This window comes from Ctenopharyngodon idella, chromosome 13 (genome assembly GCF_019924925.1).
Source record: "Ctenopharyngodon idella isolate HZGC_01 chromosome 13, HZGC01, whole genome shotgun sequence".
In the NCBI taxonomy this organism is placed as follows: Eukaryota; Metazoa; Chordata; class Actinopteri; order Cypriniformes; family Xenocyprididae; genus Ctenopharyngodon; species Ctenopharyngodon idella.
In genome coordinates this window covers 17,197,503-17,221,262 of record NC_067232.1, presented here as the reverse complement: position 1 = coordinate 17,221,262, position 23,760 = coordinate 17,197,503, and the positions used below count along the sequence as shown (strand labels likewise).

The 23,760-nt window shown below is 37.2% G+C and overlaps 1 protein-coding gene across 1 annotated transcript; it reads left to right on the top strand.

The window, feature by feature from the left end:
- The first annotated feature begins 382 nt into the window (after nucleotides 1-382).
- Nucleotides 383-22,873, top strand: sgpp1b (sphingosine-1-phosphate phosphatase 1b). The gene is made up of 3 exons (XM_051917307.1): nucleotides 383-1,379; nucleotides 12,031-12,120; nucleotides 17,282-22,873. Exons 1-3 carry the CDS (start codon nucleotides 705-707, stop codon nucleotides 17,831-17,833), a joined length of 1,317 nt encoding a protein of 438 aa, XP_051773267.1. The 5' UTR covers nucleotides 383-704; the 3' UTR covers nucleotides 17,834-22,873.
- Nucleotides 22,874-23,760: the final 887 nt, after the last annotated feature.

The following is a 23,760-nucleotide window of genomic DNA, read 5'->3' as shown; positions in this document are numbered from 1 at the left end:
TTTGTACACTAAAAGCATTATCGTTTAAATCCAAACGATTAGTACTTGACGTATAAGTTACATACAAATCAGCCCACGCGATATCTTTTAAAATACGCTGTAATCAGAAACGAACACGATTTGGCAATCAATCCTTAGCGCTGTGAAAAGTAACAGTCACCACGTGACAATGCTGGCTCTCCGATGTTTTAATAACGGCTGGGTAATATTTTAAATGAAAGTACGGACAATAATTAAATGAATAGTATTTAATTAATGTCAAACAGCAAAGAGGTAAAATATTATTCGTTTTTATTTAAAACAACGGTACCTGACCAATCACAGCCAATGTCCGGCAGCTAAGCCCCTCCCATTTTGAATCTAAGAAACTTGCTTTCTTTTTTTTCTAGCCACTCGTTGTATTTCTTGCTTGCACGAATCTGTCAGTACCCGGATACGGCGTGGGGGTCGGTACAATTGGCCGTTTGTAAACCGTTGCAAGTAGTTTTTTTTTATGTTAATTTTCAACTCATGTGTCTATGAATAATTTTATCAGTTGTTATAAGTCTATTTGTCTCGGTTAGATCGGGGGTTTTTGTTATTATAAGTACGGGAATGGAGGGAATGGTTTAATAACCCACACCCACAGCACGGTTCACTCTCGGTAGCTCCAGCTTCTCCCGGTCTTACCAGGTGGCTTCAACTTGCGCAGTCTGTCGCTAAACATGGCAGACGGGTTGAAAGTGGGATTCGTGCGGCTCATGCACTATTTGCAGGACCCTCAGCACGTCGCGCGTTTTCAGCAGCTATGCGGGGTGCGCGGAACCGACACACGTGACAAACTCAGTAACGGGGTACCAGGCACTCGCCACGGGGATGTTCAGAACGGAGGCGGGGATGCCACCCGCCGTAGACCAGCAGGAGCAGAGACCGACAGGGAGAAACGCAATAACAGCGTGGCGAACGGAGCTGCAGGAGAAAACATGCGAGCACAGGGTAAGGACGGGGACGACGCTCAAGGATCCGCGGTGAAGCCGTTGCGCAGAAACTCTCTCACCGGAGACGTCGGTCAGGAGTTCATCATCGAGAATAAGTTTCTATTCTACCTGTTCACGCTCGGTACCGAGCTTGGGAACGAGCTTTTCTACATTTCATTCTTCCCGTTCTTCATGTGGAACGTAGACGCTTATGTGAGCCGCCGGCTCGTCGTGGTCTGGGTATGGGTCATGTATCTCGGCCAGTGCACGAAAGATGTGATCCGGTGGCCGAGACCTGCCTCGCCCCCGGTGGTAAAGGTGGAGATGTTCTACAACTCGGAGTACAGCATGCCCTCTACCCATGCCATGTCCGGTACCGCCATACCCTTGTGCCTGTTCCTGCTGACCTACGGTCGATGGGAGGTAAGAACATCACGCCATTCAGAGCATGCATAACCGTTGGATGCGTGTAATGTCAATCATGAGTTCATTGCATTATATAAAAAATATATATAAAAAAAAACTATTTATTTTGAAGACAGGCAGCACAAGCATAGTTTTCAAGCAAAACATACACAAATAGTCTCTTGGATTGATGAAAAATGTTAATGCAAAATGATTTAGAAATATGAAGTTCTGAGGAAAAGCTCTAGCGTTCTTTGTTTGCAGATACCACTTGTTTAGATATTTTGTTATCTAATGATTGGCATTCATACATATATTTTAAAGTAAGAATGAAATAAACATTGACGTTCTTATTTTTTTATGGAATATTGCAGTTTTTACTGTAAATTATTTATCTGTGCCCTTATAATTATCAAAAACATTAAAGGGTTAGTTCACCAAAAAATGAAATTTCTGTCATTAATTTACTACGAAAGTCGTACTGGTGTGGAACGACATGAGGGTGAGTAATTAATGACAGAATTTTCATTTTTGGGGGAACTAGTGACGTCTCTTCTTTGACGTGTGCACTGGCGCAAGGGCTGGGCAATAAGGCTGTCCAATTAAAAAAAAACAGCCCAAAAAATAAATTATATTAAAGGTGCAATATGTAAGAATTTTGCAGTAAAATATCCAAAAACCACTAGGCCAGTGTTATATATTTTGTTCACTTGAGTACTTACAATATCCCGAATGTTTCCAATTACTTGTAAATCGTGATAAAATTGCAGTTTTTACCAAGACTCCGGGACGTGTGAGGAGTCGCCTGTCAATTGCATCATACCCGCATTACCCTTCGGTTTCCGGTTTTATTTTGTAGAAACCATGGAAACACCAAAGACGCTTTAATATATTACACGTTTTAATAGACAAGGGAACAACTGTTTTGATATATTTATAGACAGAAAACAAATTATTGTTATATAGCTCAACAAGTTTAGTCTTATTGTTTAATAATGTTCTTGATTTTTTTTGCGTGTATCATGCTTTACCATGCCTCAGAGAAAAACACTATTTTGTCAAGTAGCTAACATAGCATAATCAGATGCAGCTTTGTTTTTATTAACAGTAATACAGAATTTTCTCCATCATACAATACGTTTTAAAATTAATTCCATGCCATTTATCAACACAAGCCGTCCAGCATTTAATATTATATTCTAAAATCGATCAAGCTTACTTCAGTGTGCAACAAGTGTCTCACAGCAGCCGCTGAGCGAACGCACAGAGTAATGTTACAACATAATTTTCAACACACTCAATTGTATCTATATGAGCTGCGTTACCTCATACTCATGACCGGAAAAGCAGAAGCAGTCCCGGCGACTGTGGCATAATAAAAGTTCCGCTGCTCGCGGCGTGTGTTGCGCAATCTCTCCAGCGGCCTCGTTCAGCTCCCACAACACTCGGTCCTGCTCTGCTTCATACTGTAGTAACGTTAATAATCGCATCCATGAACATGATTTCTTCCCGAGTCCTATCCCGAGTATTTCCACCGGCTGTGATGTGAAGACCACATGTCCCAAGATTCCGCGCTCAAACTTGGCGTCATCAAGCTACGCCTTTGTTTTGAATAGGCCTCTAGCGGACAGAAAATATTACATATTGCACCTTTAAATTAATTTAACAGATTTTTGTGATGCCCTTTAATTTTAATGTAGTTATTATTGTATCCTTTTTTACATGGTTTGTTAAATGTCTTGAGAATCTACTGAATTGTACTGTATTTTTGGAATTCAATAAAAAAAATAAGGTTGTTCAGTGGCCAGACGGGTTTCAGTCACTCCTCTCCAGCAACCTGTCATGATCACAGCAATTAGCCAATTATTGACAACAAACAACCCAATCAATTCCTGATGATTTTTCTCTCGTTCAGCCTGTTTCACTATTTTGTTTATTTATTACACTTTTTATTTGTAAGCATTTTATATGTGAAGACATTTTCAGATGAATAGGTGAACCAGTTGGCACAGGTGCCTATTAAATGAATTTTTGCTCTGTAATCTTTTCATCTGGTTAAATCCTTTACTGTGTGGGTGTTCAAATATCTCAAAACAATGGCCAATATTAGGTGCACTTTAGTTCAGATCTTTTCACTGTTAGCTTAACCCTTCATAATGATCTTTTTTATCCCCCTTTAAAAGACTGAAATAGGGACCCGAATGGTCACAAGGAGAATCGCACCAAATAAAACAGGTTATCAATAAAAACGGTCTAAAAACTGGAACTGTAATGTACTAAAACAGTACAAACTCTCCTCTTCGTCTATTGAGGACAGAGTTTCGGTGTGCCAAAGCATTTCTACAATAACCTTGTTTAAATTCCCTCAAAATCCATTATCCATCCTCCAGTGCCCCCTTTCACTACTGACGGCTTCTTTAATGCACACATTTTCCTGCTTACTAAGTGGAGCGTCCCATTTTTTTAAAAAATTAACTCTTGCTTCACCATAGGGCTTTTCACACTGCGCTTAACCCCGGGTTATCGTTGTTCTAAACACTGCTTTTAACCCCGGGTAACGGAGCGTTTCACACTTGTAATTTAGATGCGGGGTTAACACCACGTTTTCCCCAGGTTTTTGAAACCCTGCTCAGGAGCAGGGTTAGCACCACTTTTGCGGTTTTAAACTTTTACAGTGTTAAACGATGCAGTGTTAGAATGTTACAACTAGATGCTTAGCAACCGACAACCAATCCCGTGCCTTATATTCACGCACGTTGGGCAGTCATGGAAACACTGCGCGATGTATAAACAGTCGTTTCTGCGTATGATAGGAAAAAATGTCAAACGGCGATGGAAGATGTGACAGTTGGAGTGAAGAAGAGACTGTCATTTTTACCTTTTATAGTTCGAAAAGGAAATGTTTTTAATTGGAACTGCCCGACTGTGTTCTGGGCTTAAGACAGGTCATTTCACTCGGCGGCCATCTTTAAAAATGCCTCTCGGGAATGCAAGTGCAGCTTGAATGTGGAAACATCTCTTTGAATGGGGAAACATCATATTCTCCAAAGCTGTTTGCCAAGTTTTCGATTAAATTTCATATTTGAAATCACCAATGAAATCTGACAACTGTCAGAAACAATTTTGTTTCTAAACGCTCGAATCATGACAAAAAACGATATTCCAAACGCCCACTCAGCTAAACCAGGAAATATACGTAAATATTATAAAATGCATAGGAACAGTAAGAACATAGTAAAAACAGTTATGGAAGACAACTTCAAGGTCTCTCTAACACAAGGACACTTTTAACCCTGTGCTAAGCTCTGTATTCACATTTGTGCTTTAGTCAGCAAGCATTACTGACCTTAGGTTATGAAGCTAACCCTAAATTGCAGGCTGCAGGGTAATGTATGTAAAAAAAGATAACCCAGGGTGTACAAAAAGGTGTTACAAACTAATATGGTAGTTACATGTATCATTCTCCTATTATGTCTTGCCTTATCAAAGTAAGGAGAAATTTATTAGAGAGTCGTATGACTTTATTTGCAGCTTATCTCAACCTGATAACACCTAGATTACGAAGTAATAAAATATGTGGCGTATGTTCTTCATTGCTATTTACTTTAAGGTCAGAATTGTTTACTTTCATCCTCTCCTGATTTTACAATGAGAGGTCAATGTCATTTTGGTCATATTGTAATATAACCTCATGATTCTATTGTTGGTGCACCAGTCTAATTAGACTGTTCTTAAGAAATGTCGCCAACCAATACAGAATGACCTTTAGAATATACAAACAACATTGACTGGCTTGACCCTTTGAAAGCGCTCACATGTGTAAACTCTACGCTTTTATTATGTAACTCACACCAGATAGAACTTGACTACAGTCTCATATAATAAACACAAACTGTATTTGGGAGGATTGAGTTGGATTGTTAGCAGGAAAATTATTTGGGAATGTTTGGGAGTTTCTGTGACTCTGTTGAGTGAGAGTTTACATGATCAAATAAACTGCTGCCTCATGGTGTTTATATGGTGTTTATATGTGCCCTAAAATGGCACAAATCATTTTGTGAGACATTTTTACAGAAGGATAGTTCTTCTAAAAGTGAAAGATCTGTCATGTCATTCCAAACCTGCATGACTTTCTTTCTTTCATGGAACACTAAAGGAGAAGTTTAGCATAATGTTCATGGGCACCAGAGGCTGTCAGGCTCAGCAAACATTTATTAAATCAGCTTGTTGTTTGAATATGTAAATTAATCTACACAGATTATCAGATTAAATCAGTAATTTGAAAACTTTGAGACATAATTTCACAAACATCGAGAGTGATTCAGCTCTACCGCATCTTCTCTCTCACGTCAGCACATTGCGTCTGTACAAGCAAGCTGCACGCTGCGATACAAGACTTTCGCTCGTGTTTCGGGACAGAATTTTCACTTGCCTAATCAGCCAGAGTTGCATCATTGCTAAAGTTTATCATATGCATGACATGTCAATTTCATTCAAGCAATTTTAAAGCATTTAGTAGTACTCATGTGTTCTCTGAGAGACTGTTTTCTGCCCACAAAAATTGAGAGAACATAAATAGTTGAGAAAGAAAACACGTGTCAGTATATTGGATCTGTGCATTAGCTCTTAAAGTGACACCTGTCTGCTGCTTTCTGTCATTAATGTTAATCAAACAACAAAAGATAGCATGAAGAATTAATCTGTATTTAAAGGGGGGGTATCACACACAGTTTCTGCCAATCTCATGTTAATCTTGAGTACCTATAGAGTAGTATAGCATCCTTCATATCTCCAAAAAGTCTTTAGTTTTATCATATTTATAAAAGATACATACGCTGTACCGAGTATTTCCGAAAACAGCCGATCGCCTGGAGGCGTGTCCTGTGAGCGGAGCTAAAGAGTCACGAGCACGCACAGCTTTTGTGTAGCGATCGTCTATCAATGGTCAGCTAAACAGATGTATTTAAACACACACAATACACCATCGCATTTTCCCTGGATAACTTTTGAATCACTATAATGAATATAGCGTATAGTGAATGATGAATAATGAATTTATGAATTCACTACGTTCGTGTTGTTTACATTATATGCACTTAGGCGCCTATTGCCAACAAAACAGACATTTGAAGCAGTTTTACTCACCACCTGCGGTGCCGACTCATGACTGGGATCATTACCGCTGTGACCGCTCCATCTTTCAGTTTCAAACGATCTGTAGAACTGGGCCTTGTTTATGAAACCATAAGTACTGATCCCGAGGGCTCGAGCAGCCACGGAAAAACACAAGATATTCTCCATTAATTTTAACCAATAAAAAAGTGATTGCAACTATCAGTTTCTATGGTAATTTTAATAACAAATGTCGAGAGCGCATTAATGTATTGCGTGAGCACAAAACTCTCAGCTCTACTTAATGCTGGTTCTTTGGGAAGCAAGGTTATCTTTCCCTCACAACCAAAAACACACTTCTTTGGTGACGTTTTTGATTTCGTGAAGTCCTGTGACCTGTGCAGCGCTGCCGACGACTTCTGCAAACCCGAACACGTGTTGATGTGCGTGCTCTTGCTCTCTCGCTCTGGTCGACGTGTGCGCGCGGCCCCCTTCCGGGAGAAGTGCCTGTACAAGGAATTCCGACCTTGTTGATATCACTCTGACCGATACTCGAAAAAAAGATCCCGAATCCTGTAAGGATTTGGAAGAGAATTTTTGGCACAGAAATACTCCGTCATTCGTCCAACTCGTGTTTTGAAACTTTGGCCATGTTTAGCATGAGAATCCAACTCTTTAACAGTGTAAATAAGTCAGAATACATGAAATAGCATTATACCCCCCCTTTAATTTATACAATGAAACAACAAAATTACCCCATTGTAAAAACAGTCACCTAAGGGGAGAATTCCCCCCATTTTCCAATTCAGGCCCTGGAACAGATTGTACTGTAAGCCTTTTTTAAAGTCACCAATTCACTTATTTAATGGAAGAGAACAGTTGCTTAGACATTCTGCTATAGATTACTTGAGTAAAACATAAATTACATGAGTAAAACCTGACCGAATTGTCATTTTTGTGTAGATGTATTCTCTGGTTCCACTGAGAATATGCTTAAAAGCTTTCAAGGGACTCCAGTCTTTGCTGTGGGTTTTCAAGGCTAGTTGGTTTGAGTGTTCAAGACAGCGTTGTTTAGTTTAGTCTTATCTGAGGGTGCTGAGATTGATCAGCTGTGTAGTTAATGTCAGTCATCAGCAGGCTTCTGCTAGTTCACTGATAAGCACGCTTTCTTCCTCCTCCTCCTTATCTCATTCGCTTCAACTCTGGTTTATGTCTGTAGTCTGTTTCATCTTTCATGCTGCTCTTTCATGCTGATCTTACTTTTTCTTACTCTCGTCTGCTTTCATTTTCTTTTTGACTTGCTTTTCTCTTTTCAGGAAAGTTTTGATTTTGCTCATTTGTTTCTGAGAAAAGACAAACATAAATAGTGATGAAAGTTAAAAATATTAAATGTCAAAATGACAATTTTCAACTGAGATTTGGAGCCAAATTACAGGGGGGTAAAATGACTTTAGAAAGATGGCAGCAGGATTATTTTAATTTTTAAAAATTTATTTTTATCAGAGATTGGTAGGTCTATTAAGTTAAATCTGTTGACTTTAGTAATCTTTGTTGCATTATATGCATTATAAATAAAATGTTTTTTTTTTTTTTTTTTTTTTTTACAATAAAAGCATGTTTTTAGGAAGCACTTGTGTATGACAATTGAAAATGGGTAAAGTTCAACAATTTGCACATGAAGCAACACTGAGATCCCTACATCTCTGGGAATAAAACTTATTGTCTTAAATGAAAATACCAAAAAAAAGTTAAGAACCAGAATCTAAAAGGATATTGAAATCTTTAATGCTTCTTGAGTTAGGCTACAGTCACACAAACATTGGAATTTTTTAATTTTTTGGAATTACTCAGGTATCTTCTATACAGTTATTTTGATAGAGGGAAACAAGATACATTTCTAGTTTCAATATGATTTGTTGTTCAGATGCTTTTTGAAAGAAAAAAGTATAGCTGTATGCAAAGTGACCCACATTTGTTATTGACCACTGAAAATGTGTACAATTTACTCATGGAGCCACACTGGGATCCCCATATCTCTGGGACTGAACCATATAGAGCCTTGAAAATGAAGATACCAAAACATAAAAAATATGCTTCTCCCCATTTTTGAAGTCACCATCTGTATATAATGCAACAAGGATTTCTAAAGACGACAGGATTTATTAATAGATCTACCAATCTATGTGTAAAAATAATATAATGATGCTGCCATCTTTCTAAAGTCATTTCCTTCCCCCTGTAATTTGGTTTTAAATTTTAGGTGAAAACTGTCATTTTGACCCCCCTCTACAAAATATTGAAAGTAAATATTTATCCATGGCATTAAATATTTTGGCTTTCATTACTACTTTTTGTCTTTCTTCAGAAAAAATATTAAAATTTTAAATAAAAAAGCTTGGTGAGCACTAGTTGAGTTGACACAGAATGACCCTATATTTCAAGAATATATTTAGAATATTTTAAGAATATTTTTTCCCAGTATAATTCAGTGGTTTTTTTTGGATAAGTGCATGTGGTATTTGAATTTGAATATTGTGTGAAGATGCTTTAGCAGGATGAGCAACACACACCACCCATGAACATAAACGCAGTCTCCTGCTTGCTGACACTCGCACACTGACTCCGTCATGCTGTTGTCATGGAGATTACAGGCACATTAATCATTTTTTAATATAGTTTTCGTGCGCGCACACACACACACACACACACACACACACACACACACACACACACACACACAAAATCAAATCTGTCTCTCTGTCATACACAGCTGCAGAGAGCACACACACACACACACACACACACAGTCTATAATCAGAGGCAGATGTTCAGCATATGAGGTTAGCTGAGGCTCAGATGAAAGGGAAGGAAAGATCTCTGTGAGTTGGTTCAGCATGTGGTCCAGTGTCTGTGTCATGTGGTCTTAGGGCATGAGGTGCGGTCTGGATAACCAGGCATGGTCTAACTCTGTGTTTGGATCTCTGGTTCTTTTAATGGTTGTGTTTCTGATGTTCACCTGAATCTCTTGACTCAGTGTTTACCCTGCAGTTACACTGTATGACCCCAGAGAGATGTGTGCTACAACGGGTTCATTTGTTCTGCTGTTGGAGAACATCTGTTCAGACATAAGACTCTTCTCCATAGTTTTAGAGTTAATTCAGTTCACTTTGAAATGTATCTTCAAAGTTAAAGTCATTTATTTGATTCATGTGCATAGGCAGTGTAATGTTTTTCTTGTGATAGAACTTATCTTTTATCCGTTTGTCTACCAATAATAGTCATTATTTTTGCTCTTCCGTTTAGTGATGCTAGTGGCGCAGAAATGGCATACTTTACCTTTTAAGTGAGCAAAATTCTCTTTGAAAACTGCATAACTAACCACTCTTGCCTAAGAAGAAATTTTTAGGTAGCAGACACATGCAACTGTTTATATGAGTTCTCAATTTCTCTTTCATTCAAGATGGCATGTCTTTTGCAAGGCAAAGCAGAAGTTATAAGGTTTTGAAAAAGATTTTTTTTCTTCCAGTTTCACTGAGATGTGTCCTGTTCCCCTTTATGGTGTCGCACTGAATGGAAATTTCAGAGTTAAAGCAGCCAGAGGTTTTATTTGCTGTGTCATTTTCTTGGCAGCTGGGGTTTCCCTGTAAATCCACCGCTCTACATGTTTAAACATGGACGTTAGTGCATGTAAATCTCTGCTGGAGTGTTTAAACTGCAGTAATCTGTCTGAGAGGGATGTAGGCCGCCAAACACACACAGACGACTTAATCTGAAAGAACAATGACTGTAGGAATGTGTTACTTTTTAGCTATCGGCCCAGTTTCAGCAATTTAATACAAATTAATGTTTTAAAATAACCTGAGAAAACCTGAGAGTAGGTGAAACTTATACCTTGTATGCTGCATAAACTTGTGTACTTACACTACACTACCGTTGAAAAGTTTGGGGTCACTGTGTTTTTTAAAAAAAAAATGTTTTAACTTTTTTCAGCAATTACACATTAAATTGATCAAAAGTGACAGTGAAGACATTTGTGATATTACAGAAGATTTTAATCTAACTATTCAAAAATGTATCACTGTATCCAAAAAATATTAAGGAGCTACTGTTTTCAACATTGATGATAATTGGAAATGTTTCTTGAGCAGCAAATCATCATATTAGAATGATTTCTGAAGGATCATGTGACACTGAAGACTGGAGTAATGATGCTGAAAATTCAGCTTTGATATCACAGGAATAAATTGCATTTAAAAATATATTGAAAGAGAAACAAGTACATAATTTAAATTGTAACATTTCAAAGTATTAGTGTGTTTTTACTGTATTTTTGTCAAATAAATGCAGCCTATATAAGCATAAAAGAAATAATATTTTACTGACTTTTGAACAGTAGTAGGAAAATGTGTATACTGAGAGATTATTGTCCAATAACCTAATATGCGTGAATAATTTTTAATGGATTTATTTCATAAATGTTACTGTCATTCTAGACGTCCTGCTATAGATAATTATGAGAGAGTTTACAGAGAGTTTATGATAAAATGTCCTGTATGTTAACCAGTACAGTCGGTTAAGAGTCTCTTTTCTCTTTCCGCTCTTTCTAAAGGTTCCTGCTGGCTATGGCTCTCTCTGTTTATCTGCTTGACCATCTTTTGCTTTGTGGGGTGGTAATTGTAGTTAAGTGGTTGTTTTATGGTGTGCTGAGGGTTTGACTTCAGTGTTTGTTGGTTGTATGGCCGTTTTACTACAGGATGGGTCAGTCTGTGGGCAAATGTCATTGTATTATGCTGGAAGTGACAACGATGAGGGTGTTATAGTCATAGATACTACCATGGACACTTGAGACATATAGACACACAGCCAGAACAGATACCCTCCAGCCTCATGAAAGCAGGTTAGCCTTAGCTGTGGTGTCACTGTGACACCGGGCCCTCAGCCAAACATGAGGACAATTGGGGTGTGTGTGTGTGTGTGTGTTTCTGCCTGCATGTGTTCTTGCTTGATCTTTAGAACACCATCTGTGCATAAACTGTTATATTGTGTTACGGAGGACCTTTTACACATCTGGTACAAACCATGACACTACAACTCACGGACATGACAGAGAGTGAGACAGACAGATCTTCTGGCTCCTGATGAGAGATGATAGTGTATGTTTTCTCACACAGGCTGTTCCTCCTCTGCCATCTGCTGTAGTCATGTGTGTGCAAAAAAGATAAAAGCAAATCAGTCCTATATAATCCTTTGCTGGTAATTTGTGTACATTGACGGACAAGCTTGTATGTTCTTTAGCTCTCCTGCATTTTTGAAGAAGTATCAAAATTCACTTTAATGAATGACTGTTCAGAATTTGCGTTGTAGATCAAAATGTGAATGGAATGTTAACAAAAGACTTTATTTTACTTCAGAAACCGGCATTTTAAAAACACGTTCTAAGCTGCTAACCAGTGGTTAACATTTGTACCATTGTTAATGAATTTCGTTGTGAAATTTGGCAAAAGTTGTCTGTCTCATAGTAAACTGTTTATTTAATAAACTGTGTTTATTTCCACAGTATCCTATGCTGCTGGGTCTCTCTCTGGCCATCAGCTGGTGTGTCCTGGTGTGTTTGAGCCGCATATACATGGGCATGCACTCCATACTGGTAAGGCAAACTAAAATGAAATTAAAACACAACTTTTTTACTATTTTTAATTTAATAATTAAAGATTTAAAGTTGCAGTGTGTAGTGTGTTTTTTTTTTTTTTTTTTTTTCCATGATGAATTTGTATCATATTTTTACATTTCGATTAACTTTGCTATAATCTAACACTTACTTAAAGTTACTCTTTAAAGTCATTCAGGCCCGGACTGGCCACTTGGGAGCACAGGGAAAATTCTCGGTGGCTGATTTTAATTATTATTATTTAGACCTAATGTTATTGCCTGCCCAATGTATCAAAATTATAATTTCTGAATTCGGCATTTGATAATAAATCAGCTCGGGGGCAGGCGTGGCCTAATGTTTAGGGAGTCAGACTGGTAACCTGGTTGCGGGTTCAATTCTCAGTACCGGCAGGAAATGACTGAGGTGGGTTACCATACTTGGCCTTCACACTTATTAGGCCTATCAGTTGTAAAGTTACATTAGTAATTTAGCAGACATATTCACATGGATTTATAGTATAGCTAGTGAGGGAGCGAAGGCAGACAACAACACAAAAATTAGTCATAATAATAGTATGTATAGAATTAGGATTTTCTAAGTTGGCATGATGTACTTTTTATTGTACTAATTTTGACATTTAGAAAAACGAGTTTTAATATATTTATATGAAATATAGTTTGGTTAAATCTTGTGGTAACACTTTACAATAAGGTTCATTAGTTAAACATTAGTTAATGTATTAACTAACATGAACTAATCATGAGCGATACATTTGTTACTGTATTTACTAATCTTCATTAACATTAATGAAAATACAGTTGTTCATTGTTTGTTCATGTTAGTTCACAGTACATTAACTAATGTTAACAAGATTTTAATAATGTATTAGTAAATGTTGAAATTAACATTAATAAAGATTAATAAATGCTGTAGAAGTGCAGTTCTTTTTTTAGTTCATGTTAACTAATGTAGTTAACTAATGTTAACTAATGAACCTTATTGTAAAGTGTTACCAATCTTGTGTATTTAAATCATTCTAAGATAAAAAAAAAAAAAAAAAATCAACATTAACATGTTGCCCTAATATACTTTGATTTTAACTAAAATAAATGTATATTCTGTGCAAACAAATTACAATGAGGTGGATGTTTTGCAACAAGGTGGAAACTGTTCTGTTCATAACAATAGAAGTGACAGGCACAAGAAAACAAAAAGTACACACAAGGGAGAGACAGAGAGATATCAGGAAAAATGAAGGAAAGCAAAAGGGAAGCAAAGGTGATTCTTGAAGGTGATCTTTTCAAAAGATCCTTTAATTATTTTGCACTGCCCCCGCCTAAGGATTTAGACTTTTTTATGTGATGGCCATACAAAAAATAGGGTTCTCCGTGGTTTCGAAATTTGTTGTGGGTGTAAGGGATGGCCTATATGAGTGTGAGATTTCCCGGCCTAAAATTGTGTCCCAGTCCGGCCCTGAAAACATTAGTTTAATTACATAAACTCATAATGAATTTAATTTTTTTTCCATACTGTAAAATGATGTTGTGGTACCTAAATTCACTTGTAGCATTTAAATACTTATTTTTAATTTATTTAGGTAAAATAGCGCATAATTTTAATACCTACTTCCATTTATCAGTTTATCAGGCATGACATGTAAATAAATGCCAGCTTATTGGTATCATCTTCACCTTACAAATGTGATTTAAGAAGACTGCCGCTTTCATAAAGGCCAGGCAATATAATGAGGTTCCTCATGGGGCATGTGCATGTTATTCTTTGTTTTGTTTTTTGTCTATGTTAGTGTGTGAATGTTATCTGTGTGTCCGTGTGCGTTTGTTCACCTTAAGGCAGTCATGCTGCGAAGAAACCAAAATCCCTGGTGTATCTTTACTGGGCCGGATAATTACCAGCAGTAGTTTCTTTGAGTGTGGGTGCAGGTCAATTGAGTATGCCTTGACTGAACATTTTGCAGTTTTGAAGGAAGATCACATAAGACTTGAATAATAAATGAGTTTTTGTGACCTAAGGCTACTGGGAGAGACTGTTAGAAAACTGGTATAACTACATCCATCTGTTTAGGTCTCATGTTGCCTGATGCTTCACCATAATCCCCATTCATTATAAACATGCATTATGCACGTGTTCAGACACCATTTTAAGCGGGTCATCATCTCTTTATAGTAATAAACTGTGTAATTTCACTGAATGATTTAATCTTTTGGCGAGTTGTCTGTCTGTCTGTCTGGATGACATAGTTTTTCCTCAGTTCTGAAAATTTGGTGTTTCATCTGGGTGTTCTGCCCCATGTCTGCTCGAAGCGGTAATGTCACCCCCAGGATGACCTCATCCGTCTGGTCGCCCTGTTGGGGTGATGAGTGGCCGTTGCCCTAGAGATTGTTCCCATGACAACCGTGAAATTGTCTTAACATTCTCATACTCACAAGACAAGAAGGGATTGTGAAACTAGTCAGATTACACTCTTTGGGAAATGTTATGGACAAATAAAGGCTTATTAAAATAATTTTTATCTTGATTATGTTGCTAATCAACTGCAAACTCATCAATATGTGTTGTATAAATGTATAAATTGACTGTTTCAAGACCCATGTAGCACTAATATTTCATTCATCTCATTTTTGTTCATTTCACTTTACTGCAATGTAATTTTTAGCCTTTCTCTGAGTTTCATGGTGTGTTTGCGTGCACAAATGTGGCATGCTGAAACCTGAACCACACATCTGACAGCTGACGCAGACGGTTTTATCTGTTAGTCACTCTTAGACAGTTAAAAAGAATCACTAGGACAGACTTAACACAGATAGGATATCTCACACACACTCACAAGTACATGCATATGCAAAAGCTGTGAACCCATGTTCCACAGCAGATGTGGAAAATGAGCCCATCATGGTTAATGACTGATAGGTGAAAGAAAGAGGTGTTTCTCATGAACACGATGTTTCTGTCCTTATGAACAGACAGTACTTTGAAAACATCCAGACAAATGTACTTGGGGTCCAAAAGGGAAAACGGCTTCATAAAAGGACTGAATAATTTCTGTTTTAATCCATCTTCAAATGCTAAAAGGCCAATTTTGAGGTTAGGGTTTAGGAGGAAGAGTAGGGTTAGGGTTAAGTGTGTGTTTGTGTGAGCGACTGAAGGGGAGTATAAATGGACATTTGCTAGTTAATCTGTGTCTGTAATCAGTGAAAAGGATCTGTGATGTTTTAAGTGCTGAGTGTGAAAACTGTTAACCAACTAATTTCCTTCCCACACACACAGTCATACTGTTTAGTAGATTTCACACAGATGTGTGTTAATGATGTTTGTCTCCCACAAGTCTTGCCAATATTTGTTGAGCACACGTACATAAACTGTGCTTAGAAGGATATAGTAAATTGACCTTTTGCTAAGCTCCACCTTAACATTACTGACCAATCTGCCATTTTCTCAGACAAGATTTTGCTTTTTTCTAATGTAAATCTTTGGATTTTTGGATTTTTATGAGAATTATCATAAAATGTGGTTATTTATCAAATTCTCTAAATAGGAGCGGCAGATGAGATGCTTTGCATTGTCACGATTTATTCTAGACCACATAAGAATAATATTAAATCCATTTTTACCATTTTATGAGCACATAGTACTGAATATCACACAGTTCCTCTAAATCTCGAGTTTGTATGGGATGTAGATGTTGTTTGTGGTAGTAACAGCAATCAAGAGGGCAGACTAGTGAATGTGGAAGTACAGACATCAGCTGTTTGTTTCAATTAAGAGAACTTTTTTAATCTAAAGGGTTAGTTCACCAAAAAATGAGAATTATGTCATTAATTACTCACCCTCATGTTCCAAAACCCATTGTTCCCCTCTTTTGCACCTCACTTTTAAATCGCTATTTCTAGATAAAGCAAAAGTAAAATGCTCACGGCCGCATGGGCATTCATAACGGTGCGGAGAGAGAATTTTCAATGATTCAAAATCCAAAAATCTTCCTCCATTATCAGTCAGCTCCTCACTCTCGTGAGAAATGAAATCTGACTCCTGCTGCTGGTCTGTGCTGCGACTCTTGTTCGGCTAATGGTGCATTGAGCAGATGAGTTCAGTTTTTAATTGTAGTGTCTGTTTTCTAACTGAACAAGATTTTGATTTTTTTTTATATTAATAAAAATAATGACGGTGGGGTCGGTGCTGCATTGGACAAGTGACGTAACGGGTGTTGGAGCTGAACACCGGTAACACCGCCAACACCGACTATCGGAGCAAGCCTAGGGTTGGAGATTAATATTTTGTAAATAAAGTGGTAAATTATGTTTTTAATGATGTCTTTACTACCTTTACTACTGTCAGTGGAGGGACAGAAAGCTCTCAGATTTCATTAAAAAGATGAACGAAAGTCTCGCTGGTTTGGAACATGAGGGCGAGTAATTAATGACAGAATTTTCATTTTTGGGTTACAAAGTCAAATTTAAGTAATTTTTTGTATTTGTTTGTAAATCCATGAGATTTGCTTGCATGGTTTCCAGTCTCAGTATGTGTTCATACCAGGGTGAATATTCGGTGCTAAAAACATTTTAGTTGAGTGGTGTTAATGCGTCTGTTCAGACCAACATGAACATTTACATGCTGCATTTTTTTTTTTTTTTTCTCCCTCCCCCTAAGGAGAGGTATTCTAATCTTTTTTCCATCGCACTGGCCAGCCAATAAGATATGTGATTTGGTCACATGTCCAGAGCCACTGCTAGTACTTGTTTGTCTAAAAGCACCTACAGTAAGGGAGTGAATTTGCATTTTCTTTCAGCCTGTCTGCTGGTTTTTACACATTGGTCTATCTAATGTTAAAATCTGACCAAATTTGTGTTGGTATGAAGTATTTTCCCTGTTGTACTGTTCCTTTTTTTTTTTTTCTTTGCACCTGCCATATTTGTTCCTGTTTATGGCAATGTTTTAGAATGAGATTGTTTATTATTAGGTCAAACTTCCTCTACAGATTTACAAGTGAAAAAAGTATATGTAAATTATGTTTGTTTTTCATGCCGTGCCGTCTTTGGATCTCAGAAACTGTTCTGATTTTTCCTCTGCACTGCATATTCACATGTGTTTTCTTTTTATTCCTGTGGTTTGATGGTAGTATATTTGTATTTGTCTTCTTTAGGACATCATTGCCGGTTTCCTGTACAGTTTGCTGATCGTAGTGGTCTTCAGTCCTGCTCTGGAAATCATTGACACATTCAACTGCACCCATCGCTACGCCCCACTGATGATCATCTCGCTTCACGTGGGTCTGGGCCTCTTCTCCTTCACCTTGGACACCTGGAGCACATCACGCGGTGACACCGCCCAAATACTTGGCTCTGGGGCGGGTATTGCCTTGGCATCCCACGTCAACTACCATCTGGGCCTATTGCCAGACCCACCTGCATCGATGTTGCCTCTGCAGCCCCCATCTTTCACCCTCGGCCTGATCGGACTCTGTCTACTCCGCTTCCTCCTGGGTGTCCTCATTCTCCTGGCTACCAGAGCCATAATGAAGGCTCTCACCATCCCGCTCGTCTGCTGGCTCTTTGGGATTCCAAGCGGTGATGTTCGGAAGGCCAGGCAGCACATGGAGGTGGAATTGCCGTATCGTTATATCGTCTACGGAACCGTAGGGTTAAATGCGCTTTTCCTTGTGCCTTTCCTGTTCGCACAAGTGGGTCTGTTGTGATTGGGTGAAAGAACCATCCATCTTTCTGGCCAATAAGAGCCCAGTTGGACTGCAGAGGCCCTTCCCTTCATATCAATGTTTGGATGGAACTAAAGCCAGTCATGTAACACTGTGCTGCACCTTCCAAATGTTCCTCAAATATGTTTTCCATCATTTAGTTTTCACAGATTTAGGTCCATTTTCATTTCAAAAAACCTGTTTGGTGTTGATTCAGAGATGGCCCTTTTCTAAGCAGTTTGCATTGCATGTAAAGTACAGTAGCATGTCTATTCTCATCTAAAATCTTGTAAACGTATCTACCCTATAGGGCTGGTTGTATTTTTCTCAAGCAATATAGCAGTTTTGCTAATTATCATAAACTTTAGAGGACTTCTGACTAATCTTTTGATGAGTTTTGTTTATGCCACAGTAGGACGCCTCAAACTCTTGCATCAAGAGTTGACTGAAATCTTTCTTGCGAAGGTGTGACTCATGCAAATTACTGCAATGGATCCTGAAGCTGATGCCAGCTTTTATTTTTTGTTTGCAATATAAAATCTGAAATCTCAAATGAAAAGGCCACCCAAGCATGATGGTTACTGGTTGGGTGCAGCGTTGATCTTTGAGGTCCTTTTGTTGCAGTTTATTGAGATGTTTAGTTTCGAATCGAAAGCAGGTTGGACTATTTCCTTTATAATGATACATGGAGACGCCTTAAAGGGCTATTTCACACAAAAATGACACATGTCATCATTTACTCAACTCTCATGTCGTTCCATAATTGACTGACTTTCTTCTGTGGAACACAAAAGAAGATATTTTGAGAAATGTGCCTTTAAAATATCATCTTTAGTGTTCCACAGAGAAGCAAATTTATTCAAGTTTAAAAATGATATAAAGGTGAATAAATAATGATAGAATTTTAATTTTTGGGTGAACAATCCCTTGAACTGACCACTCAAGAACCAGTTTCTCTAGGCATTTAAATGGCGATGCACTAGTGATTTATTCTGAAAATGGTTTAATATTGAAACGGTTTATGTTCTTAGATTGAATACATGTCTGGCTCATAATCAGAATTATTCTTGATCGTTTTTTTTTTTTCAGTCTACTTTTATTTCCTGTAATTTGCTGCTTAGACATGGTACTATATGTGTATGTATGTAAATATGCGTGATTTTTATTGTTTGCAAAGAAAAGCGGCAATGCTTTCCCTACTAGCATTTAGCTGTATTTTCAGTCAGGTTGAAACACAAGTCAATGTCAGGTTTGCCACTAAACGTATGAATAATTCAAGCTGCCTTTTGATAGTCAAGGTTATGTTTAATGTGTAGTTAAGATGAATTTGTGATACTGATTTAAATGCACTGTGCCCAGATTGCACTGCTCTGCTGCCTGCTGTTGTCGCTGGGATGACCTTATAATAGGTCAGGCTTGCGTGACACTGCTGTGTTTGCACTCTTCCTGTGGCCTTTTGTGTCTTTGTGCACGTTTAAGTTCCTTTTTCTACTGAAAGAGAAGGTGATTTCCCAATTCCTCACTTCTGTAAACAGGATTGTTTTGGATTCTCTGAATGATTAGAAAACCAGTGATCCCACCCAGCGCAGAGCAATGTTGACCATTGACCATTGACCCTTCACCTAGAACGATACAGATCTCAGTCATTTTAAGGTCGGAGGGTTTATAGAAGAGAGAGGTTGTATTTAGGCCAGAATATGAGAAGATGCTCATTGGAGCGTTGCTTTCTGGACCAGTTGTGCTAGTTCCTTTACTGCATGACTCTTTCTGAGTGATTCCGTAGTAAATCTGTGTGTTTGTGGATGGAAGTAGGTAGACTGTAGCATTTTTTTTCCTCTCAGGCCTATGTGCTAGTAATCTGTAATGTGTTTATGACCAAATATGAGTATTTTCTGTAGCTATAAATCCTTTATGTAGGTAATTGTTCAGCCCCACACTGAATCTGCAGACTTCCAAAAAATCATTTGCAAAGCTCTATGCATCCTCTTTCTTGTTAGTTTATTCAATGTTTTGTAACAGTTTTTAATATAATTTGATGATAATGATTCAACTACTAAAAAGTAGTGCTCTCAGGTCAGTTTAACTCATTTTACTATGTCTAAATTCAAAAATTCCCCTATAATCAGCACCAAATGCAGAAAAAGGCAGCAGAATCCATGTGGTCCTGTCATGACCTAGATTGAGCTCCTGAGAAACTGGTCCAATGGTGAGGTTCTCATTTAAAAGTGCTTTATTTCCTTTGATTTGGCTTTCTCTGCTTTTAAGGGGGGAAAACATAGCTAATTCTGAATAAACAGATCTGATTTAGATGCCACACAGTGCCTTTTTATGTAAATCTCTGCTATATTTGATAAGCACAGACAATTATTCCCATCTGTTCTGTTTTTCATTTTTCTTTCATTCATCTGAACAGAGCATGCGACAAACTTTAAGATAAAGTGGAATATTAAAATGACAGATTGCTGCTCAGTCCATCCTGGTTCATACAATGTTGTAATTCTAAACTTTTTTTTTTTTTTTTTGGTTTATTATATATAAAATATAAATGTTAGATGAAGAAAGCTAATTCACAATATTAGCAAATGCTATAATAACACATAATACACTAAAGAAATACCAAATTCAGAAATATTACATTTCAACAGACACCCTCCCAGTTTTTTTTGTATGTTTATTTCTTTGTAAAATCACTTTGATTACAGTTGTTTAAAATGTCTTTTTTTTTTTTTTTCATTGTCATGGTTTCTATTGCTGTACCAAATGTGTCTCAGAAGCTTTGGATACTGTATGTGTGTTTGTGTAAAATGTTATTTTTGGAGATCTGATGATTCTTGTGATGTTAATCTTGGTCTTTTTGATTTCTGAAAATATGGATGACTTTGTCATCTCTAAATATTGTTGGAGGCATTCTGAAGGTTTTAAGAGCTTGATGTAGATATATTGTAAAACCTGCAGATATTTAAAAATACCCAAAATTTAAATCTCAGACTGAACGTTCAGACAAAATGAAAATCAGCTGACCCAGCGCTTGACACCGGAACAATCGCACTCCCACGGGGCTGAAAATGCAATACACAAATGACCAAGAATTCAGTGTTATAAAGAGACCTGTAGCTTATGTTCATAAAATGGCTTGTTATAGAAGCTCTGTTCAATGCTTTTCATAGCAGTTATCTGATGATCTTTATTGATTGCGTTTGAATAATATACTCAAAAGCAAAAAGGCTATTACTTTTGTCTGTTTTTGAGGAAAAAAAAATAAAGAAAATGCATTTTACTAACAGAAGTGTATGACTGGGTTTGATAAGCACACATTTAACTCAGTCATTGTTTCACAGGAAGTTTGATTGTTCCTGCTGAGAACAATGACCTCTCTATAATGTCTGAAATATTAATTGTGAGCATGTTTTAGCCAGATAGATTACAAAAACCCTCTCCTCTTACCGAATTCAGTTATATGTGATATATTAGCAAAATAAGCTAAATTCTTATTTGTGTTCATTCAAAATACTAATGAAGCACAGTATTTCAGATGAGTTTTCACAAAAATTGAATAAATCAGGATTTTATGGCTCATACAGAATGATATAGTGAGAATATGGAGCTCATACTCGAGGAGGAAAAAACAGTTCAGTTTTATTCAGAGGCCCAAACTGAAGTAAGATGAAATTCTGATAGCTTGTAATGTAAATCAATGATCTTTATAACAGTATAGCAGACTACTTGCATCAAAAGCATATAAATATCAGTTATCACTCTAAATCTCCCAATAATATGTCTTAGATGATATTTAAATGTTTGGTTTCATGATCAAAGCTCTGTAGTTTTATTTGTGGGGGTAAAACATATAATGCAATGCAATCCTGTTCCAAGTCTGCTGTATCTTATTTGATACATATATTTAAACATGATTTAACATGAAAAAATTATGCATGGATAATCAAATAGACCTAAGTTGCTTCAATACAGTAAATATTCCTATTGAAATGTTAACAATATAACGGCTATACTTAGGTTTACTTTATAAAATCAGTAAAGATTTCAAGGCAAAAAGACACAACTAGAAAAACCTGAAGGTGAACATTTTTGTAATTATACTATAAGGCCTTTTACTTTCTAAAAATGTCTGAGCTATCAGTCAGATGGCAGAAGTAGGGGTGTAAGAAAATATCGATACACATGAATATCGCGATATTATGTTTGGCGATACTGTATCGATTCTCAAAATCACTGTATCGATATTTATTTATTTATTTATTTATTTACATCCAATATTCCTGGGTTTGTGTTCGGTTTAAACCACAGACTGTATAAAACCCAACCGCTAGATGTCAGTGTTATCTCAGAACGTAAACTGACGCGTAGCCATGAGAAGCGCGAGGAGCATTAATACTGTTAGCATTAGCAAACCCAGCTCACAAGACGATAGAATTATTCCGCTCCCGCGGCATACAGAGCTGAAGTGTTGACTCATTTTGGCTTCAAATAAAGACCCACTAAAGGAGATCGACAAGAGTCAGTTGTTTGCAAAATAGACCGTGTTATATAATCCAAAACTCGGGAAACTCATTAAGTATCCCGATGCCATCCGCGCTCCCGAGAGAGGCATTCGATAGAATATGTAGTATGTACTGCACGTTTTCCTCTCGGTAACAAAATAAACACAAAACAAAAAATGACAGCGGTGACAGCATAAAGAAAGCATCTGATCATAGCGATGTGGATATGTTTAAAACAGCTCTGTTCAGCACTTCAGTGAAGTCACGTTTATTTAAATAGCACTTTATACATTAGACTGCTAAAGCAAGCAGCTTTACAGTATTAAATATAAAACAAACACATTAAGTCATGAAATGGACTATGCACTAGTTGTTAAATAGTTTAGAAATTAAAAACTGCTTTACTGTCAACCTTTAAAACATATACACATAAAGAATCCTGCAGTCACTACTATTTTCCCTTAGATTGCACAATAGTGATTGTGATATAAATGCAAATGATACTGTATTGATTGAATAAAATAAAGTTGTTTGTAAGGCTTTATATATGGTGGTGTGTTCTTTATGACTTTTTTCTAAAATTACATCCTTTTTCTAAAAACCCAACAATATATCAGCTTTCTTACAGTATCGCAATATATCACAATATATTGTATCGTAACCCCTGTATCGTGATACGTATCGTATCGCCAGATTCTTGGCAATACACAGCCCTAGGCAGAAGGCATGCACAACAGGTTTTTTTTTTTTCATGTTTTGATCATGTTGATAATTTAGAGAACATGTATCAAATATGATACTATAGTGTGTGTGTGTGTGTGTGTGTGTGTGTGTGTGTGTGTGCATACCTACTCAGCACACACTGTACTTTTCACAGTTCACACCTCTTTGCTTCTCATGTGCATTCAGCAAAAAATACACTCAATAGAGATAACAGGAGCAACTCTCTTTTACACACACTCACACGCATACATAGCCTCATTGTCAAAGAGCAGTATACCCAAGGCTTTCATTTCACAGCTTTATATCTCATGCTCATGTCAAGTACTTGCTATTTAAAATGTCCCCTGGGGATTTTCATGTGCCCTACAGGCTAAAAGTTCTTTAGAAATCTTTAGAAATATGATCATAAAGGTCAACACGGGCTTGTTGTACTGCTCAAGTCAGTAAAATACTTCGCTTTTTCATCTGATGACAATGCTGATGTTTCAGATCAGATGTCAAGTTTCATTCCTGTTTGTATCCTTTGGGAGTTTTACAAAGGCGACGGGTGGACAAAGAAAAAAACAATTTCTTTTCTCATCACAATGATACCCTTGTCAAATTATACTCTCTTTCCCTCCACAATATAAATGTCCTAGTTATTTCTTCCTGTCTGACCTTCTCCAGCGTTTTTCGACACCAGTAGTAGCTAATACGAATTTACAACTG

What these genes read in the sequence shown, in the direction of transcription:
- sgpp1b (XM_051917307.1), top strand. Translation starts at nt 705, where the DNA reads ATGGCAGACGGGTTGAAAGTGGGATTCGTGCGGCTCATGCACTATTTG. An exon ending in TGACCTACGGTCGATGGGAG is followed by an intron (nt 1,380 to 12,030) that starts GTAAGAACATCA and finishes TTATTTCCACAG; the next exon opens with TATCCTATGCTGCTGGGTCT. An exon ending in TGGGCATGCACTCCATACTG is followed by an intron (nt 12,121 to 17,281) that starts GTAAGGCAAACT and finishes TGTCTTCTTTAG; the next exon opens with GACATCATTGCCGGTTTCCT.